At 37.9% G+C, this 20,166-nt stretch overlaps 2 protein-coding genes across 2 annotated transcripts in view; both read left to right on the forward strand.

Annotated features, from left to right (window-relative positions):
- The first annotated feature begins 2,214 nt into the window (after positions 1-2,214).
- bco2b (beta-carotene oxygenase 2b) lies at positions 2,215-6,633 on the forward strand. The gene is made up of 12 exons (XM_053320858.1): positions 2,215-2,291; positions 2,412-2,619; positions 2,713-2,924; positions 3,114-3,229; positions 3,490-3,592; positions 3,737-3,865; positions 4,247-4,407; positions 4,511-4,678; positions 4,845-4,982; positions 5,274-5,456; positions 5,661-5,771; positions 5,968-6,633. The coding sequence occupies exons 1-12, from the start codon at positions 2,255-2,257 to the stop codon at positions 6,082-6,084; spliced, it is 1,683 nt and encodes a 560-aa protein (XP_053176833.1). The 5' UTR covers positions 2,215-2,254; the 3' UTR covers positions 6,085-6,633.
- Positions 6,634-14,574: 7,941 nt separating this feature from the next.
- Positions 14,575-20,166, forward strand: part of sorl1 (sortilin-related receptor, L(DLR class) A repeats containing) — a 93,686-nt gene continuing 88,094 nt past the window's right edge. The window contains exon 1 of the mRNA XM_053320859.1: positions 14,575-14,900. Coding sequence (XP_053176834.1) covers positions 14,580-14,900 — 321 coding nt within the window. The 5' untranslated portion in view covers positions 14,575-14,579. The remainder of the gene's footprint in view (positions 14,901-20,166) is intronic.

Genomic DNA, 20,166 nt, shown 5'->3' on the forward strand with positions numbered 1-20,166 from the left:
ATATTTATATTTGGGTCAGTGGAAGAGCAGTGGTTCTTAATCTTTTTGGTGTCAAAGTACACATCATGCCATGCACCTGTATTTGATCAAATGTAGTCTCAGGCATCCCCATCTGATAAGATTTAGTTAGTCCATAACTGTCCATACTGTAGAGTGGCAGATTAACAGTGAAGAGTGTGAAACCTATGAGCAGAATAGTCATTCTTATACATAATGTCATCTGGATAATGGATAGTCTTGATGATGAAATGATAGTGAAATTAAAACATTCCTCAGAGTTGAGTGGTGCTACAGGACCTAAAACTGGGACCAGTGACAAAGGTTTGGCTGTAAACCTCTGGTGTCCTCTTGCTGCTATCATAAATGAAGTAAATTGAGATGTAATAAATCTTATACAAACCATCACAAACTTTCTTTTTTGATCCTGTAATAATAGTTTTTTGTCCATTTCCATGGCTCCAAAGGAACTGATTAATTTGGGGTGTGAATAGTGCAACCTTATGTGTTGTGAGTTATGGCAAAGTTGTGATTTATAAATCCTGATTCCTCGGTTGAAGATTAATCTTGCAGTGGAGCTGACACCCATTTTCACCTGAACAGACTGCCTGCCAATGTGAATTATTTGCAGTTTCATCAACACCCTTCTGACTAATTAAACCAATCTTTACCAAATGAGCGACACAACATGTTTGGATGAACCTGTAATTAATATTTTGATGTGCGAGTCACATCAATTTCAAGTGATAATGCAAAAATGTATGGCAACTATATGCAGTGCTACAGCAATGTGACAAATACCAGTAACTGAAAGGCCATAAATCAGTGGTTATGAGTTATTTTCACCCTTCAGCTGTGTACAAAGTCCTGGTATCTGCAGACTAAGGTGTACTTCATTTTTATCCAAACTTTCATTTAGCTGAATTTCTTATAGTAGAAACACATAAATTAACGTATTAATTAACAATAAATAAACACATTGCATACTAAAGACCAAAGTGTGACATTGAAGATTAAACACATTCTTCTTGGTGTTAAACTAAGTTGATATGCCACCCATATCCCGACACATCTTATTATCAACCAAATTAACAGATGACCTAAACAATTTCTACAATAAGTGTTGAATAATTGAATTTAAAAAAGTGTAATAATTGTTTCCCCATGATAAAATACTGCAGGAAACCTTCATTTGTGAAACTATAGGGTTAGGAAGTATTAATATAAACACAATCAAACTGAGCTAAATTTTCAGTCTTTGCTAAAATAATCTAAAGCTAGTCTGGTGACTATTCTTCCTATAATATCAAGTGGTTTCCCTAATTTTAAAAAGGTACACTACACATTGTTTCAGTGTAGTAACTGGGGGGAGGTTAAGAACTTTAAATTGAACTTGTTTCACTGCTGCCATGTGGTGCAAATGCTGTCATAAAACACAGTGCCCTTCCTTTCACCCATACTACACATAATGTTTATCAATGTTCATTCGTGTGGATATAGATAACACAAAGTCAGCTGATAAAGCTTTTAGAGTAGGCTTTAGACCACTTACAGTGTAGAGGGCATGTAATGTCTGTCATATTAAGATACAAAATATTAGGAGATTAACTTAATTGATCTCTGGTCTCATCTGTGAGTTCAAAAGAGAGTTGTTAAGAGGGTTTGAATCAAATATATTTAAGACCTATTTCACTTATTTTTCTATAGATCAGTAAACCAGTTAAAGACATCTCTAATAGCCCAATCTGCATATCAAGTGTATCCCCCCTGAGATCCTGACCATGTTTGGGTAATTATTACCAACTGTATATGTGTAATTTAGATTCTGTAGTCCCCCTGACCTATGGATATATGACCTGTGAAGAAACACACATGATCCTGCATCCGTTGTGCTGATAGTAAACAGGTCCACCTCTCAGTGTTCCCACTGAAATCATAAAATGTACATACAATGTACTTTTTATTGGTGAATCCTACAGTGTGGCATGATGAATGCTGCCAGTGCTTTGCCACTTGTCAGGGAGATCAAGTGATCAGTATGAATACAAGTTATCTCTTGTATTACCTTGTAAACACAAAGTACTTCTGTTTTTTATAGGCTTACATAAGCGTGAAATCACTGTCTGCTTGCCTACTTATCTGAGTGTTTCTGGGGGGCGTCACAGGCAGGAAGACAGTATAAAGCTCAGTGCCAGTCTAGGAGAAACAACAGCACTCCTTTGAAGCATCTACATACTCAAGAGACAAAGCTACAGCCATGGAAAAGACTGCACATCAACACAATGATACCCCAGGTAAGCATTTGATTCTACCAGCTATGCACAATTTAAAATTTAAAATTTATAATTAATTAATCTTAATTAAATGTGAACGTGACCTACATTTTAGTAATATTTGTAAACTCTTTTCCACAGCACTGACAAAATCAAAAAAATCAAAGTCTAGGAAGAACATCAACCACTTCACAGATGTGCACGGTCTTCCTTGCATTGAGAAGATTGTGAGCTCTGTGGAGGACACCCCGGAGCCCATCAACACCGTAATCACTGGCAAAATCCCAGAATGGATTAATGGGAGTTTCTTGAGAAATGGCCCTGGGAAGTTCGAGATCGGAAACAACAAGTAAGCACAACATCTGAACGTGTTGATACATTTAATGCAGCCACCACATCACAAAGCTGACTCCTATCTGCTCTCTCCCATTATTCTCATCAGGTTGAACCACTGGTTTGATGGCATGGCTCTCCTGCACCAGTTCAGAATTTCAGAGGGTCAGGTGACTTACAAAAGCCGCTTCCTGGCCAGCGACAGTTACCAGGCCAACAAGGAGTACAACCGCATTGCGGTGTCAGAATTTGGGACTGTCACAATGCCAGACCCATGTAAGAACTTCTTCCAGCGTTTCCTGTCAAGATTTGAATTACCAAGTGAGTACTTTATCAAATGGCATGGCAACCTAGACATCAACACAGCAAATAAGACCAACTTGACTAGCCTTACACAGTTTATTGGTTTACTTTCAGTTTACTTCCATTTGCTTAGAGGCATATGAATTACAGAGTGAACAGTAGTTGTGCTATGTTGTACCGTTAACTTGACAACTTCTTTTCCTTTAGAGCCCACAGATAATGCCAATGTGAGCTTTGTGACCTACAAAGGTGATTATTATGTTAGCACGGAAACCAACGCCATGCACAAGGTGGACCCAGAGACACTTGAGACGACCAAAAAGGTAAGATGATGTTGAATACAAGGTTCAACATACAGCAGAGAAATAATTGTACATAGCAGTTTCTTTTTCTGACCTGTTATTTTACACATGAAACTAAGGAAAGTCATGAACAAGTAAAATATGAACTGAATTTATAACAGGCTTGCAGGTTACTGTCACTCCTGTTGACAGGATTAGTTGCTAGATAAAGCTATAAAATACAAACAAAGTGTTGACAAAACCAACCGCCGTTTTTGCACTTGTGTGTTTCTCCCAAATAGGTGGACTGGAGTAAATTTATTGCTGTGAATGGTGCCACTGCCCACCCTCACACTGAGCCTGATGGAACAACGTACAACATGGGAAATTCTTACACCACAAAAGGTATGTTTTTCAGAAACACTGAATTGGTTTGTCCATAGGGCATCATACAGTGAAGCCTGAGTACTGTGACACTATTGTACAGAACATTTCTCCCCATGTGCCTGATGACCTTAATCAACAAACAAATCATCTCTGTACTGACAGGAGCATACTACAACATCATCCGAGTTCCCCCTACCAAGCAAGTACCAGAGGAAACCCTGGAGGGAACCAAGGTGCTCTGCTCTATTCCTTCTGTGGACAAGACCAAACCCTCCTACTACCACAGCTTTGGTAAGCAAAAGTTCTCAAAGCACTAGATTACTTTCACCCTTGAGGCTTTACTACTGATCCCTTTATAGTTGCTAGATTCATTCTTCATGTTTGTTCAACAAAGCTATTTCTTTAGGGATGCATTGCTTCTATATAATCAGTGATGGTGCTGATACTGACCTAATTAGGTGGATTGGGTAACAGCCAGATGTGACCAATATATATAAAGCTTCTTTATCAATGTCATAAAACTCAGACATTTTGGGGACAAACTTTGGGGACACCAGAGTACTGAATAGGGTATCAGAATATGCTGAAACTCAGTTGAGGTATCGGAATTGGTATCCAGAGAGAAGTAGGATCAATTCTTCAAACTAATAAAATTTTCTCAATCCATCACAGCAATGTCTGAGAACTACGTGGTGTTCATTGAGCAGCCCATCAAGATGGACCTGTTGAAGATTGTGACAGGCAAGCTGACAGGGAAGAGCATCAGTGACAGCTTCCTCTGGGACCCCAAGCTCAACACTATCTTCCACCTGATTCACAAGCAGACAGGGAAGGTAAGGCTCTAAGTCAGACCTTGACCTCTAAAGTGCAGTCTATTCACTCTGTTTGCACTGTACTGTACAGTGTTTCATTCCTCTGTTCAATCTTCCGTTCCAGGTAAGCTCTGTCAAGTACCATGCCAAGGCACTGTCAACCTTCCACCAGATCAATGCCTATGAGGAGGATGGCTTCTTAATCATGGATATGTGTGCTTCAGATGATGGCCAGGCAATCACGAACTACAATGTCCAGAACCTCCGCAAGTCTGGAGAAGCTCTTGATGAGGTAAGCAAGTTGAGAAACGGTCGACACCTGACAAGTTATCAGTCTGCGCTTTAACGACTCCTGTAAAGATAAGTTTAATTTAACTGGAGTGCTTGAGTTGCTTTTATCTCAGCTGAACAACCATTGGTTTGTTGGGGCTAAAAAGATGTTCTTATTTTCTTCTCAGGTGTACAACACTTTGTGCAGAGTCTTCCCACGCCGTTTCGTTCTGCCTCTCACCGTGGACCATAATACGCCCTTCGACCAGAACTTGAACACCTGGGCCAACAGCACAGCCACTTCTATAAGGACTGAAGAGAACAAGGTAAACAGCCTTGGACACGTGGAGTAAAAAGGAAAAGCATTTTTAAAAAATCATTTAAAAGTATAACTTCTCCCTCATTTCATACTGCATATTAAATATCATGTATTAATAAACTGCACATACTATTTCACATATTACATAGATGTTTGAAAACTGGAACTGTTACGATGATGTTTTACCCACAAACAGCACACATATTCCCTCTTAACCTTTTCATCTTATTTTCATGATCTCTTTTAATACATTGTTTCCTCAGTCTCATTAACCACGTTACTGTTTTGCTCTGGGCAGGTCTTCTGTACCCATGAGGACCTCCATGGGGATGACCTTCATCAATATGGAGGTCTGGAGTTCCCTCAGATCAACTATGGCAAATACAACACCCACCCATACCGCTACTTCTATGGCTGCGGCTTCAGACACCTTGTAGGAGACACACTGATCAAGATGGATCTCAACGGGAAACAGATGAAGGTGAGTCGAATTTGATTAAACTTTTCCTTGGATGTTTCCAACTGCAACAGCATAGTGAAAATAGATCATTTTAGTTTCATGTAGTCTTAAATGTAGCATATACAAGACAGTTGGAGTGTCAAGCTGTAATGTCATAATCAGCCAAAACTGCAGCAAAGGAAAACTATACTGTAAGACTCATGTCAGGTAACTGTTTTCTCAAAGGTGTGGGAACAACCTGGTCTATATCCGTCTGAACCAATCTTCGTACCTTCTCCTAATGCCACAGAGGAGGATGATGGTGTCATCTTATCTGTGGTCATCACTCCAAACAAGGTCAGTCAAGTTCAGTTCAACATTTTGGACATGTGATTGCTTTTAAGAGAGTCCAATTCTCCAAATAGGCCAATTGAACATAGCAAGACTTTTGTAACATTTCAACTGAAATGCACATGTTCAATTCCTTTTTTGCTTTCTTGAAGTCTGGAAAAGTTCAAACACTAAGTATTTTTCCCCGTGTCTTTCTTTTCAGGACAAGAGTACATTCCTCCTGGTTTTGGATGCCAAAACCTTCAAGGAGCTGGGCAGGGCTGCAGTACCTGTAAACATCCCCTATGGTTTCCATGGGACATTCAATGCCACAGCATAGATATATAAAAGTAGAAAAACTGTTGATGAGGAACTGACCTCATCTGTATAGACGGAAGTCAAGGCAGAAGTCAAACACTATATAAATATTGTCTGTGACACATTTTGCGAACGTCGAGGTCACTACCCCGATATAAATGTATTGTATAAGGGGACTTTGAATGGAAAGGTGAAAACAAAACCAAAGCTAGTTTATCAGTATTATAGCTGTATTATTGTTGTTGTGCTGTGTTGAAAACTTGTTGTAAATACGTTGTTTTTTCTATACTCTTTCGAATTAAGAATTTAAAAAATGGGGTAAGCAAGGGCAAAAATAATTTTGATATGCTTTTCAGCTAGTCTATACAATTCACTGTGACTGCAATGAACACCTTTACACAACAAAAATGTTCAGATTCAGCTCACTCTTTTATGACTATTTTATGAGAACTAGACATTGATACGGATACGTAAATACACTCTTTGCACAATTTGTTGGGAGAAGTGATGCTAATTTAATGACTGTGAAAAACTTAAGGAGAATGTATGCTTCTAAATGCATGAGTGAAACACTGTGAATACTCTCTCAATAAAAAAGAAACTATAGTGAAACGTCTGCTATATGTGCATTTGTCTTCCAGCTCACTGTTCCCATAAGCAGTGTGTTTGTTAACTGAAGGTGATCATTATACAACACAACTGCAGATCAATTTTCACCTTAAAAATACTGAACTGAAATGTTCTAAAACATTCAATCCAAGTCATTATTAAAGTAAATTTATGAATCAAGGCTGACTGATGGTGTGGCATACTCACGCCCTCTGCTGGTCATTTCTCCAGATGTTATAAACCAGATAACACTTATCAGCGCCATTAAAAAGACACAGGTGGATATAGATAAGTCTTTGAGTATTCTTTAATCACAGGAATCACCTCCTATTCCCTACTTTAAGGGAATATATCACAAATAATAAGAAGTCAATCAATAGTGGGAATGTCATATTGTATGTTGTGGAAGAATAAATACTTTTCAAAATGAGATTTTTACTAAAAGAAATTGTAACAAACACTAAACACATAGGCTATTAAATTATTTTATAGTTACATAAATATCACATTTTATGAAGCTTGGTGATTAGTAATACAGTATGACTAATATATGAACTGCAGGAAGTACATATAAAGTACATAAACACACCACCTCAGAATAGAAAAATGTAAAAGTGACAAAATAACACACTGACATTGAAGTGAACCCAAGTAGGCAACAGTTCAAGCAGCAGACTTAACCCATCAGTTTATCAGAAATTACAGCTAGTGTTTTCCTCAGGTGATTCTTCTTCTCTTTTAGGTAGGACTCAAGGTTTCGAGCCTCTGTCAAAATTCCCTCCAGCTGCTTCATCTGGGAGGTATCTGCTGCAGCTCTCTCACTGCGAGCAACCAAAAAAACTGAGGATAAACAGAGTGACTATGATGATGTTACAGTTCAGTCTTAACAACACTAACAATTACGCTACTGAGCTGGTGGGGGGTGTCAGTGAAAAATTTGAAGTTTGACTTCAAGGGAGCTCTGCAGTCATTAGGGTTTCAATCTGCACTAAATTTCACAGCGATCCATCCAGTAGTTTTACAGCAGTCACTATATCTTTTTGTTCCTCAGGAGTAAGACTGATCTATGGATTTAAAAATGCGTGCACGTTTGGTTTTTCTTCTTCTTTCTTTAATGTCTACCTGCGTAGCGGCACCTCACTAGAATAGGTAGTGTTTCATTCCCTACTTTAAGATGGAAAGCACATTCATTCTTATAATCCTCTTGCATATTTTTCCCAAGTTTAAAAACTAATGGATAATCCAGAATAGATGAAGAGAGTACAGTTTTTTTTAATGTAAGACTGAAAATCTAGTTATTTATATGTGACCTACCTTAACACTTCAGCAAACTTTGAGAGCAGCATGCTGACCTCTCTACCTGCACCTGTAACATGGAAGCAGTTCAGATGACTTATAGTTTCACTTCACTATTTTTTTCCACTATTTACTTATTACAACATAAATCACCATAATAACCACAGATGTGTTTATTAGGTTTATTTGACTTATTTTAATCATCGAGGTGAACAGTCGCTAACCGATATCAGCTAAACTTTCCAGTCACACTATTCACTTCACACTTTCCACACATTCTGTTCCTGTTTCACACCTCTCACACCAACTTTTAGTCAACATGTCACTTTGTGTGACCTATTTCCAGTGCTGGCAGCAGTGTGAAACCGCAGTTTGTTTGTTTATGACAGAGATGAGATGGTGAGACAAGTATAGGTATGAAAAGAATTGGTAATAAAGAATTACTTTATAGGCTGAGATGTTTTTTCTCTAATACAACTGCACAGACTTGCACAATATTTTGTGTCACCAGCAGTATGACATTGCACCTACCTACAGCCGTAGCCTCAAATAAGTCATCTGATTCCAAAGTGGATGGTTTGGACTGAAGTTTTTTCTTTGCTGGTGGAGATTTGTCTTGATTTGCAGGTGTACGTTCCATCTATTGCAAAAGGGGAAATGACTGGTTGCTCAATAACAAACAAACTAATGCACTGAAAAATCTATTTATGTATCTATCTCTTCTTACCTCTAGGGATGTTGTCTGCTTAGGGCCTTTGCTGTTGCTCACTCCCCTCTTGTTTACTGCTGTTGGAGTCAGCTTTCCCGGTGTTGGTGTTGGCGTTGCGTCTTTCATTGCTCTGTAATGTCACTTCATATTGATGACTGATTGTCAGTCTCTTCAATTCCATCACAAAATATTACAACATATTTTCCTGGGTTGGAAATAATTGATTATGCAAAGAATATATGTTATGTTTATATATATATAAAAAATGATCACTTCTCTAAATAACCTTGACTATCTCTACACTTCAGTGATTCACTAATATAAATAGGTAGATGCCTTTGACTGATGCTGTATATATGACTGACTGTAGCAGGTTCTCATTGTTTGGACAGTTAAGTTCGGTATCTGATTAAGTTAGTGTTAATGAATGTTAATGGCTAACAAATGACTGGAGTCAGTGGAGGCTTGATAACTTGAGCCACACAGTGCAGGAAAACATGGGGTTTTCTATGTTATTAATACTCAAGCACTCCAGTGTGGTACAAATGAAATATAATGTTACATGTTTTATTATTGAGCTACTTCGCTGTGAGTGCAACACCATAATGAAATGATTGAATTAAAAAAAGCCTTGCGTACTTTCAACAGTATCTATTAATGACTGAATGTAATGTAAGCTATTATTATCACTGCAGGCTAACTGAGCGTTAGTTAGCACTTTAGTTTAGGTAAGCTAACATAGCGCTAAATCTATATACAATCTGTTATGTTTACAAATATAACGTTACTAGCTGTTAACCTTTACCTGCTACTAGCTAGCACTTTTAAACCCATTTCAACCATAACTTCTACTTACAAAACATAGGAGGTCTGTGTTGAGGAGGTAATTGTGTATATTCAGGGTGAACTATCAGTTATTTCATCGTTAATATGTTCAGTTGGTTTAAAAGTGAATAAATGTTCAACGTTAAGTTAATATAGCGCGCGGGACACCGGCATGTTGCATTCAGGACTCCTCGTAAATTCAGGAATGTATTCCCAAGTGTACAGGAGTAACTGTCTCTGATTGGTAAACAAGGTTGTGAACGTTACTTTGGAAATGTAATCGGTTACAGATTACTAGTTACCCTATTTAAAATGTAATAAGTAATGTAACTATTGCAATTACTTAATCAAAGTAACTTATTACATTACTTATTACTTATTACATATAAGTTCAGGTGTTATTCATGGATACTGACATGATTTAAAAAGGGAGATCATTTCTTATAAAGCAAGATTCATCTCTCATTTGAAAATGTATTCATTAGTTCATGTAGATTTTGGAATATAAAATAAAGATATTTGATGAAAAAAGTCAAAAGTCTGGCATGAGCTTAATTGGTACTGTGACACCATTTAAACCCATGTGTTCTCCAAATAAGCCCACGTCATGATTTATTCACTAAATATAAAAGATATTGATTTTAGAGATTTAAAAACAACAATAGGCCTATATATATTCAGTAACATCTTAAATATTAAAAAATGAGGAAAATCTCAGATCTGACTTCAGATGTAACCTCCTTTGTAATCAACATTTTCACTGTAGTTTAATTAGACACTATTTTCTAATTAAATTACATAACTCCATTACATGTAATTAGTTATTCCCCAACACTAAGATTACAAAAGATTGGCAATATCTTTCTTTGAGCTGTGCTCAACTTAAATATTTTACTTTAATTTTTAGAACTCATATAAAACATCTTCTCTTAAAGCTCCCATCTAGTCTACTACTGAGTAATACAATACAATAAACATGCAATTGATATCCCTCATATCCATCACTGAGGGAAACCACACTGACCAGCCAATATGTTGTTAGACTGTATATATTAAGTACAGTCTGTGGTTGCTACACAAGTAGCTGTAACAGAGGTGTGATGGTCTGTTCAATTGTTGTCAGTCACATGTTGTATTGCTTCTTTGTGATTAGGACTCTTCAAGCATATAAACCATACCTTCCCAGCACTGAGAGGAGATAAATAATAAAAGAAGAACTGCAAATAGCAATTCACACAGTACACAGTTCATTCTCAACATTATATATTCTCAAGCTACATTTCAAAGCTACATGACCAATTAAGTCCTGAGCTGCTGTAAAAGTGACAGGTCCTTTCTCAGGTATGGATTAAGAAGGTTTTTGGAACATAAAAAATGTGTCTGTAACACAAACTAGCTGTCATGGACATGCGATACTTCAAACCCCCCCCCCCCCCACACACACACATACACACATTTTACCCCATGTAGCCTGGTTGGATTAAATCAATGGGATTATACAAAGGAAGATTAGAACTACACTGTAAGCACAGTGGATACTGGATGAAGCAGTGGGTTTAACTGCAGATCAATGCTGCTGTCCGGTGTCAGCAAAGTGGATTATTTCAGTGTGTCGAATAAAACCATAAAGCAGCAACAGAGGCTAAAGAGAGTAAATTCATACATTCAGGAATATGTGTAATAACAAAAACTAATAGCCTATATTCATATAGTAAACAAAAGACAATTTCATAAATGTAAATAAATTCAATTTACAATAATTCACATGCCACAGATGTAGCCGACCCCGGTTCGAATCCTAATCAGAGGTCCTTTGCTGCATGTCACCCCCCCCCCCCCCTCCCATGTTTCCTGTCGGTCTACTATAACAACAAAAACAAAAAATTATAAAAATAATTCACATGTTGTTTTGGTGCAAAAACAAAGGTATCAAGTAGAGCCAGACTGATATATCACTTAACCAATATTATCAGCCGATATTGGCCTTAAACAGATAAATCGATATCGGCATATATGTTGTCTTATATGCACCGATAATTTTTAAAAGTTATATATAATATATATGTTCTGTATGTTTTGTTATTTATGTTCATTGTTCCCATACAATGAACACCACAGACTTTCAATGAGGCAATGAGGCTGCCGTTTTGTCTTTTTAATCAAATGTCTCTACTGGATAGATTGTCATTAAATTTAGTGTATATATATCAGGATGGACTGTTTGAACACTTTATTTTTCCACTAGTAATCATCACATCCAAATTTGAATTTGTCAAATAATTACCTGCAAAACTAATGGCATTCCCGTCAGCCTATAGCCTACTTTTTGGTGCTAATTAGCAAGGGTAAGCATGCTAGCACATTTAACTGAGATTGTAAATATGACAAACATTAGCCTACTACCTACTTAACATCAGCATGTTAGCATTGTCATTCTAGCATACTGCCATTCTTGTGTTTGCATTTAGCTTGAAGTGCCAGTGTGCTTAAGTATAGCCTCACAGAACTGCTAGCTCTTATAATATTAATAGGGATTAATGCAGTTTTGCTTCATATAGCTTAGCATTTGCAGATGCTATCAAATTACATAGTGTTTTTAATCTCAAACACAAAGAAAATTGATTAAATATGCCAGAAACATGGATATGTATAAATACTTAGAAGTTTTTTATTCAGTCAAAAGGTGTACAATGTTGTTTTTACAATGGAAACACAGTGTGACCTGCTGTGCGGATAGCATTAGCAGATGGTTGAGTTGCTTGTGTTTCCAGCTGTTACATACCATATAGGTCAGTAAGAACAAGTAAAAAGCTGGCCACCTGCTCTCATTAGCAGGTGGCAAACTGTTGACATCCATACATTTGCTCGCTCACAGACCTGCTGTAGCATTAGCTCGGTAATAATTGCTGTGGAGATTCTGAGAAAGTCTGTCTTTGTAAAACACATGCTACTTAGGGGGAGAAATGAAGTAGAAACTAGTTGATGTCAAGTATCTTCCTTAATTACTCTATTTAAATAAATTACTTATTTAGCACTAAGTATAGTATAGAATATATAGATTTTTAAGACTGCTGGGAAAAAAAGCTAGGTTAACAGGTCAACACCATCTGTGTAAAAATGTACTCAAAAGTCTATCTTGAGTTACTACGAAGTCAAATCAAATCAAGTAGATGTTTCAACGTTGCAGTGTTTTTAGTGCCATAGTCTCTCTTTTTGTTACTATACTTCCACCACAGCTAAATTTGACGCTAAAAAGACTGTAAATGTGTCAGATATCACTTGATATGACTAAATCAGACTTAAGATGAATGGAGAGCAACCATTGTTTTTGCATAATCTTTTGCTAGATAGATAGATAGATAGATAGATAGATAGATAGATAGATAGATACTTTATTGATGAACAACAACAACAAAATATAGATGACATAATAATGCAAGTCGAGATCCAAAAGTCATGGAAAAGAACCAAGCTGTATTCAATAAGTTACAGTTTAAATCATCCTCCATGGCTTATACCTGGCGTTGTTGTAAAACAGACCAACTGTGTTCGCCTGTGGAACTGGGAGTCCAATCACTATCTAACTCATTCAAATATTTAACAGGAAAGAATGGGAGTCTTGGAGGATGTTTATGAATGTGATCCTTGAAGAAAACAATCATTAAGGATAACATTTCCTGACTCAATCTCCAAGTCAAGACAGTGTAGAGAAATGTGTCTTGGTGTTGTTGCAGAGTTGCATGGAAAATGTGGAAGGTTCGACTTTACACCATAGCATATAAGAAAGACTTAGAGAGAAAACAAATGTTTAGCAATGATCCCCTGTCAGAGAGCACTGGAGTCTCTCAGGAACTTAAGCAATGACTTAAAAGTGACAATGCTTTTAAGGTCATTTGAGGCTATAAAGAAGCCATTATAAAGAAGCCATAGAGTTTTTCCTGCAAATGATTGTTGCCCTTTAAACATTTACCACCCATGAGCCCAGTGAGACCTGCATATTGCAGGCGCTTGTTCATGAAGAGTTGTGAACTGTCAGAAATATTGCTATATTGTTTGTAGCGAGGCAGCTATACCTTCGATGTCTCTGCTCCTATTAAACCACCGTTGGCAATGTTGCAAATCAATGAACAGGCCAGTATATTTTGATTCAATCTGGTGAAGTACTGTGCAATTTGATTTAATTTGCTGATTAGACAAAAACCTTAACAACACATTCACATCTAGATATTTGATCCAATTAAAAAACTCTCAATTGATGTTCCATATAATCTCCTATAAGTATGGCTTTGTGATTGTGATATTAATTATACATATTATGATAGAGGATTTTATCCATATCACCAAACCCTAGTTCGACCTAAAACTTAAAAACAGTTCTGTTTTCTTGTGAGAAGTCTTATATTTAGACAAATAATAATAGATTAAATATTTTTGCATGCTTTGCAAAGGCTCATTTATGGTTTCTATAGAAATCTGTAATAATAATAATAATTCTACTTCTGTATTATGTAATATAATATGCTAATTCTATGATATAAACAGTATCTTACTATTCTAACATTAGATTATATTTTCACCCTCAGTGAGAAGTGTATTGTTGCTGAGAGTTTGTAAGAGTTTGTGTATGATATATTAATTTAACTTAATAACATTTTCCAAACGTTTCACATAATAATGTAATCAATTTGTAAAGCGGGAATTAGGATGGAGTATTTTTTCATGTATATTTTTCATGCTAGGCTTGATGATACGGGATATATTTGTTGATAATGTGGCGTTGTCGGTTTCATATTGTGTTTCTGTCTGTTTTTATGTGACTGTTGCTGTCGGTTTTTTAAAAATATGTTGATTCGTGTTTATTTTTATGTTCGTCATTGTGTGTTTCTCGCCTGCTTTTGTCTCAATAAAAAAAAGACAGTGTGTTGGAGCAATCGCAGGCTTGTGAACAGCCTTTGTGTGCAGGAGGCCGGTTCTTCCCGACATTCCCATGGCTTGTGAATACAGCATGAGAGCGACATCGCCGCCAGTAGAAGGAGCTCTTCAGTCTTACCTCAGCCCGGAGCCAAACATACACAAACATGGCGATATCACAAGCAGGCAAGATGCAGTCCTCTCTTCGGTGTTCGTTTTATTTATTAGTCCTCTGGGTTGCTGGAATTAACACGTCGACTCTTCGTCTTCACCCGGAGCAGCGCTACATGCTGCCGCAGAATAGAGGATATTTCACGATACACGCAAATGAGGAGTTACCGGACGGGGATGGAGGAGGCGCCGCGGCTCGAGCGCTGCGACTGGCCGCTCTTGGTGCGGTGGAAGGCGGACGGGACTCCGGCGCCCTCCCGCTGCATCGAAGCCGCCGGAGCGCTGGAGAATCGACCATGCCAAAGGTGTACGGACAGGTAATGTGGTAGCATCCCAACGGCACCGCTCAATGAAATGTGAACACTGTGTATCACCTCAGACTGTCCTTAGCTGTTAAAGGGTGTTTTTAAATTATTTTTATTTAAGTCACATTATTTCTTGCACCTTCTGCTGAAGTAGCCCTGCTTGTATTCACTGTTGTGTGAAGAGGAAGGGACCCAGAGCGCCCTGTTTAACCTCAAAACAGCATTTTCGAATACCGTTTTATGAGTCAGTCGGTCCACTTGGTGTTTTCGACGCAGCTGGATAACGTTACAATCTACTAAACACGGATTCAAATGAATGTCAAGTCATAACCCTGGTTTCCTTGTAGTGAGGTTGATGGTAACCTGTGTTTGGCAGCTCCATACGTACAAAGAGAAATCACTGAAAAAAGTATATAATGAGAATCGCAGTTTAAATTGAATTCACGCGCAAGTTACTAGAAGACCTTTTTTTTTTATTTTATTTTTTAGATTTGAAGCCTTTGTGTACGACCGCCGATAAAGAAGGAAACCAAACAATATGATTGTGTAACAGAGATGCTAATGCGAGATGAGGGACAAACGATTGTAGCTGCTGTTTGCCTTTTATTTGCCTCCAGAGTAAGTCGTGTTGGAATTGAATTTGCAAAGTTTATGTTCAGGTTTCCAGGCAGGGACCACACAGATCCAAAGCAATTAAGCTATGGAGCCAAACTTCATTCAAAAAGGTGGCAATTTAGTGCACTTAGTAGTCAAGTGCCACACACACACACACACACACACACACACAAAGACTTTGAAGACATTTTTGGAAACATTAGCAGAAAGGTGTGAGTTAAGAAACTGTGACAACACACCTTCTTTTTTACCCCCATCATATCCCCATCAACCAATGCAGCTTCTACTACAAGTTGTTAAATTAGGTGAAAATTGAATCTAGTCTTTCAATTATTTGGACAACAAAGTGTCTGACAAAGCAACAGGAAATAGTCATTTTATTTAAAGGGCTTTGGGGTAGAGGTGCCTTCACACATGACAGAACACAACATATTGCTGCAAGCTCCAGTTCACCAACCCCATTCTGTCTAGATTTGAAAGCAAACATTTATACCTCTAACAGTTCAGCAGCTGCTACAGCTGTTTTTCCAGACTCTACTGTAAATTAGCCTTATTTAAACATATTAAACTCTCATGTGATTACACACATGCTTTGTTTGTGTCCAGTATGATACTTAGTGATACAAAGCAGTCAGACATAGGTGTTGGTTTGCAGAATTGGCGTATGGTTGTTGGTATCAGTGGAGCCATTAGCGCCGGTACAACATTGTCATTCATTAGAAAGACATTTCATCCAGTCGTCCGACATTGTGCACCGTGCTGCTGCGCTCTCCAAGCCCTCCCGGCATTATAAAACCATCGGACACCGAAACCACGGTGATTGAAGAGGTGTAATGAAGCGTCTCGGAACAAACTGCAACAGTCTCGATTGCCTGGGAAAACATTTCCTTCCCAAATGAAAGTGAGAGTTAGGGCAGTTGTCATTGTGAAACTTAACAGAGGACTGAACTGGTTTGGGAACCTGCGTTAGTTCCACAATAAACACAAATTGTCTGGATAGGGAATCTGTGCATGGTTAGGGGTTTGATTGGATGCGGGACCACCCAAGGGCCAGTCACGGGCCAGATGATCAAGATAGTTAATGGTAGAGGCCCATAGAGAGTAGAGCCTGACCGATATATTGGTCGGCCGATATTGGCCTATCATCAGTATCAGCGTATATGTTCTCCAATATGTACCGATATTTCTTTAACTTATATAGAGAGCATTTAATGTATATTTGATCCTTTTTCTAATTCAAGTTAAATATATATGTACATGTTTTTTGTTATTTAGTTAATACAATTAGTTTAGTTAAATTCCCAGTGTAGTTTGTTTCAGTGCAGATGTCATGTGCCTCCATTACATAAATGTGTGATAACTACATTTAAGGGATCAATACAAAAAAAATGTATGTTTATGTATATATTCTAAATTTATATATAAGATTATCGGTTGACATATTGATATTAGAAATTTTTACTGCTTCATATTGGTATCGGCATCAGACCCAAAAATCCAGTATAGGGTCGGGCCCTAAGAGATAGCGATAAAATAACTCTTTCACATCTGTAGAAGCAGATGCAAAACCTCATTCACACTATGGTGTAATTAAGCAAGTAATTCACTTAGTAAAAGTCCCATGTTTATGGTCCAGTAGTAGTAATTAAGTAGCTGTAAAGTACTCCTTGTCATAATTATTTAATGTAATTTTTATGTAAGTCTGGAATATTATCTAAGTTTACAGGGTTAATAAATGTTTCAACATGCAAGACCTGTGTGTTGTAAAAAAAAGTAATAAAATCATATATGTTTGAATAGATAATAGAGACAGGAATAAACATAATGTGAGCTTGTTGGAGGGGGAGAAGTAATCAAAGGAAAGTGTTTTTTCTCTGTTGTCCGTCACCAGTAGAACACAGCCCGCCTCCTCACGCAGACAGCCGCTTCCTCGTCTGGTGACACCCGCAATCCAAACACAGCAGACGGGACAAACAGCCTCCAGAGTGTGATCAGGATCAGGTTTCTTCACAGGGATGCAACTGGAGGAGGTTGTTATTAAATGCTTAGCTGGTCAGGTGCCGCTTGTTGTTTCTGTTGTTGTCCCTGTTGGCTTGTAGCTGTATGACCGGACTTGTTAAGAAGCTTGAGTGGGAGCTGTAATTAGAGATAATGGCTCGATCTGAGCAGAGTGCGGTTTGCATTCTTAATCATGCATCCATTGACCTGTAATCTGTGGGGAACGCACCCCGTTTGAGGCTTGATGGTGGATAGGGTTGTGCTTCTCCATCGCTGAGGGTAATGTGATGCACTCCTTGATGCAATACCAATACAAGCAACGACCAATGTGGTAGGATTTGATTCAACACAATGCGATTCATCACAATACGATACAAAAAACTGATGTATAATTCAATTTAATACAGCAAGTTAGATTTTATTTCTTATGCATAAAGAAAATCATAAATTTACTAAAAAAGTTGCATTTTTACTTTACACATTTCTTTCTCCAGTAGTGCAACTCAGTCAGCATCTCATTCATACTGTTTCTTTATGACCTCCAACAAGCCCACTTGGACCTTTTACAAACAGACCTGTTCACAAGTCCTTTATAGCGTAGTGTTCTCTGTCTACAGTTGACATGCATACACTCAATGGGCCAAACAATTACTGTCAAAATAGTTTAATAATCCACTTAATGTGCAGTATGGATCAATATTTCTAGAGTTCCAGCCGTAATGTTTTTGCAGGGCACCACAGCGGTAGCATGTTAGCACGCTTGAGGAACAGTTTAGAGAGTAAGGGTTAGGGTCAATTTAAATACCAAATTATTGGTCACATTTCCAAATAGTGAAGGCATGGGGCCTCTACTGATTAATATGTATGTATGTATATATATATATATATATATATATATATATATATATAAATAAATAGTATTAATTAGTAATAGTTTTCATCCCAAATTGTAACACTTTTTAAAATTGGGGTAATTGTATCGTTAACGTTTCACAATTAGTGGCTGTTATAAGGTCAGAATAGTCTGTCTATTAATGAAATAGGCCTCAATGTTCTCAGTATATTCTTCAGTAGGCTTGTACAGTCACCATAAAAACCACACAGCTGCTGCCATTGCTGCTCTTTGGCTAAGCAGGTACATTCTCCATACGTGCTGATCAGTTTTCTGTGTGGGGAGAAAAGTAGACGCACACAGGTTTTCACCATCACTGCAACTGTTTTATTATCTCTGAGTCTGAACACAATGTAGAAACAGAGCTTCACTGTTTAACCAGTGTTTGATTAGGAACCGGTTCTAACCCTGTCCATTAAGCGTGAAAGGGTTGTGCTGGTTGGGAGCTGGTGAGTCAAGCTAGCTTTAGCCTAAGAGCTAGCTGTAGCTACAGTCTGTCATCATCTAAAATTGATGGAAGGAGAGAATATTTTTACAGCATTTGTTCTCCTAGTTAAAGAAAAAACCTGCTATGCCTGCTGCGTATCAATAAAAAAACTCTAGATGGTAAAATACTAAGCATGTTAAAAATACTGTGTACGAGGGACATCACAATTCTAAACTGAAAGCGCCTGCTCTGTGACTATGTCAGGACAGAGTAGCAGAGTGAGACCTCTGTCTTCTCTCCTGCTCTCTGCTGTAAACACACGTAGTAGTTAGTGAGCAGCTGCTCTCATGTCTCCCTGGGTCTCTGTGCATGTTTTGGACAGAAACTGTCCAGCTGTAAGGCTGCTCAGCCTACTCTCTGATGATACCTGGGTTGCTCCAGTAGCTGCAGCCTCACTGTCACAAGCTCTCTCTCTCTACTGCACACTCGCTCCACACTGAGCTGATTCTTAAATGAGCTATCTACTTGTATAATGTATTTTATTTAAAAAAATATCTTAAAATGCATTAAAAAAAATGTCAGATGCACAGGCCCAGCGGGCTGCCAGGCTTACAATACACTGGTGGAAACCCTGTATATCTATTCTGATTAAGACATTAATCCAGCCTTTTCAATCCTCTGTAGGCCCGCTTTGTAAACAAACAAACCACACAGAGTCTGAAAGACTCATTGCAGCTGAAGCAACCATAAAATTGCTGCAGATACAGAATACTTAACCCCTGGACCGCCTTGATGATTTGGAGAATAGGTCCCTTCCAATGGTAAACCTTCCCAAGGGCAGCAAAAATGGCAGGACCTGTGAGTCCATGTCTGAGCTTCTGAGGGAGAGCATAGGTGCTGAGGTGTTCCCAAAACCCCCAAAATGTAGGAGATCACACCACACACTCTATGTTGTATTTTTTTAATAACCAAAAACCAAAACCAACTTTCTCTTTCTTCATCCTCAATCTCTCTTTTCTGTTCTTGAACACACTGTAGTGACAGAGGCTCTAGCAGCTGTTAACAGACTGTTATGCTACCTGTACCCAGTGTGTCCTTTGGTTGCTATAGACAAACTGGTGCCCTGTCAGTGGAAACTGGAACAGATATCGCCAAGACAACCAGTGGGTGTCTTGCTTGCCTGCTCTTGTTTTCAGTTTTGCTGACTGATTATGATCATAACCTCACATATTTTCTGAATGGAATTAAGTAACTAGAACACATAAGTTATTGATGTTAAATTTACTATATGTAAAAATGTAAATCTCTTATCATCCATGAAACATACATAAATGTCATATTTCCAT

This window comes from Scomber japonicus, chromosome 6 (genome assembly GCF_027409825.1).
Source record: "Scomber japonicus isolate fScoJap1 chromosome 6, fScoJap1.pri, whole genome shotgun sequence".
NCBI lineage: Eukaryota > Metazoa > Chordata > Actinopteri > Scombriformes > Scombridae > Scomber > Scomber japonicus.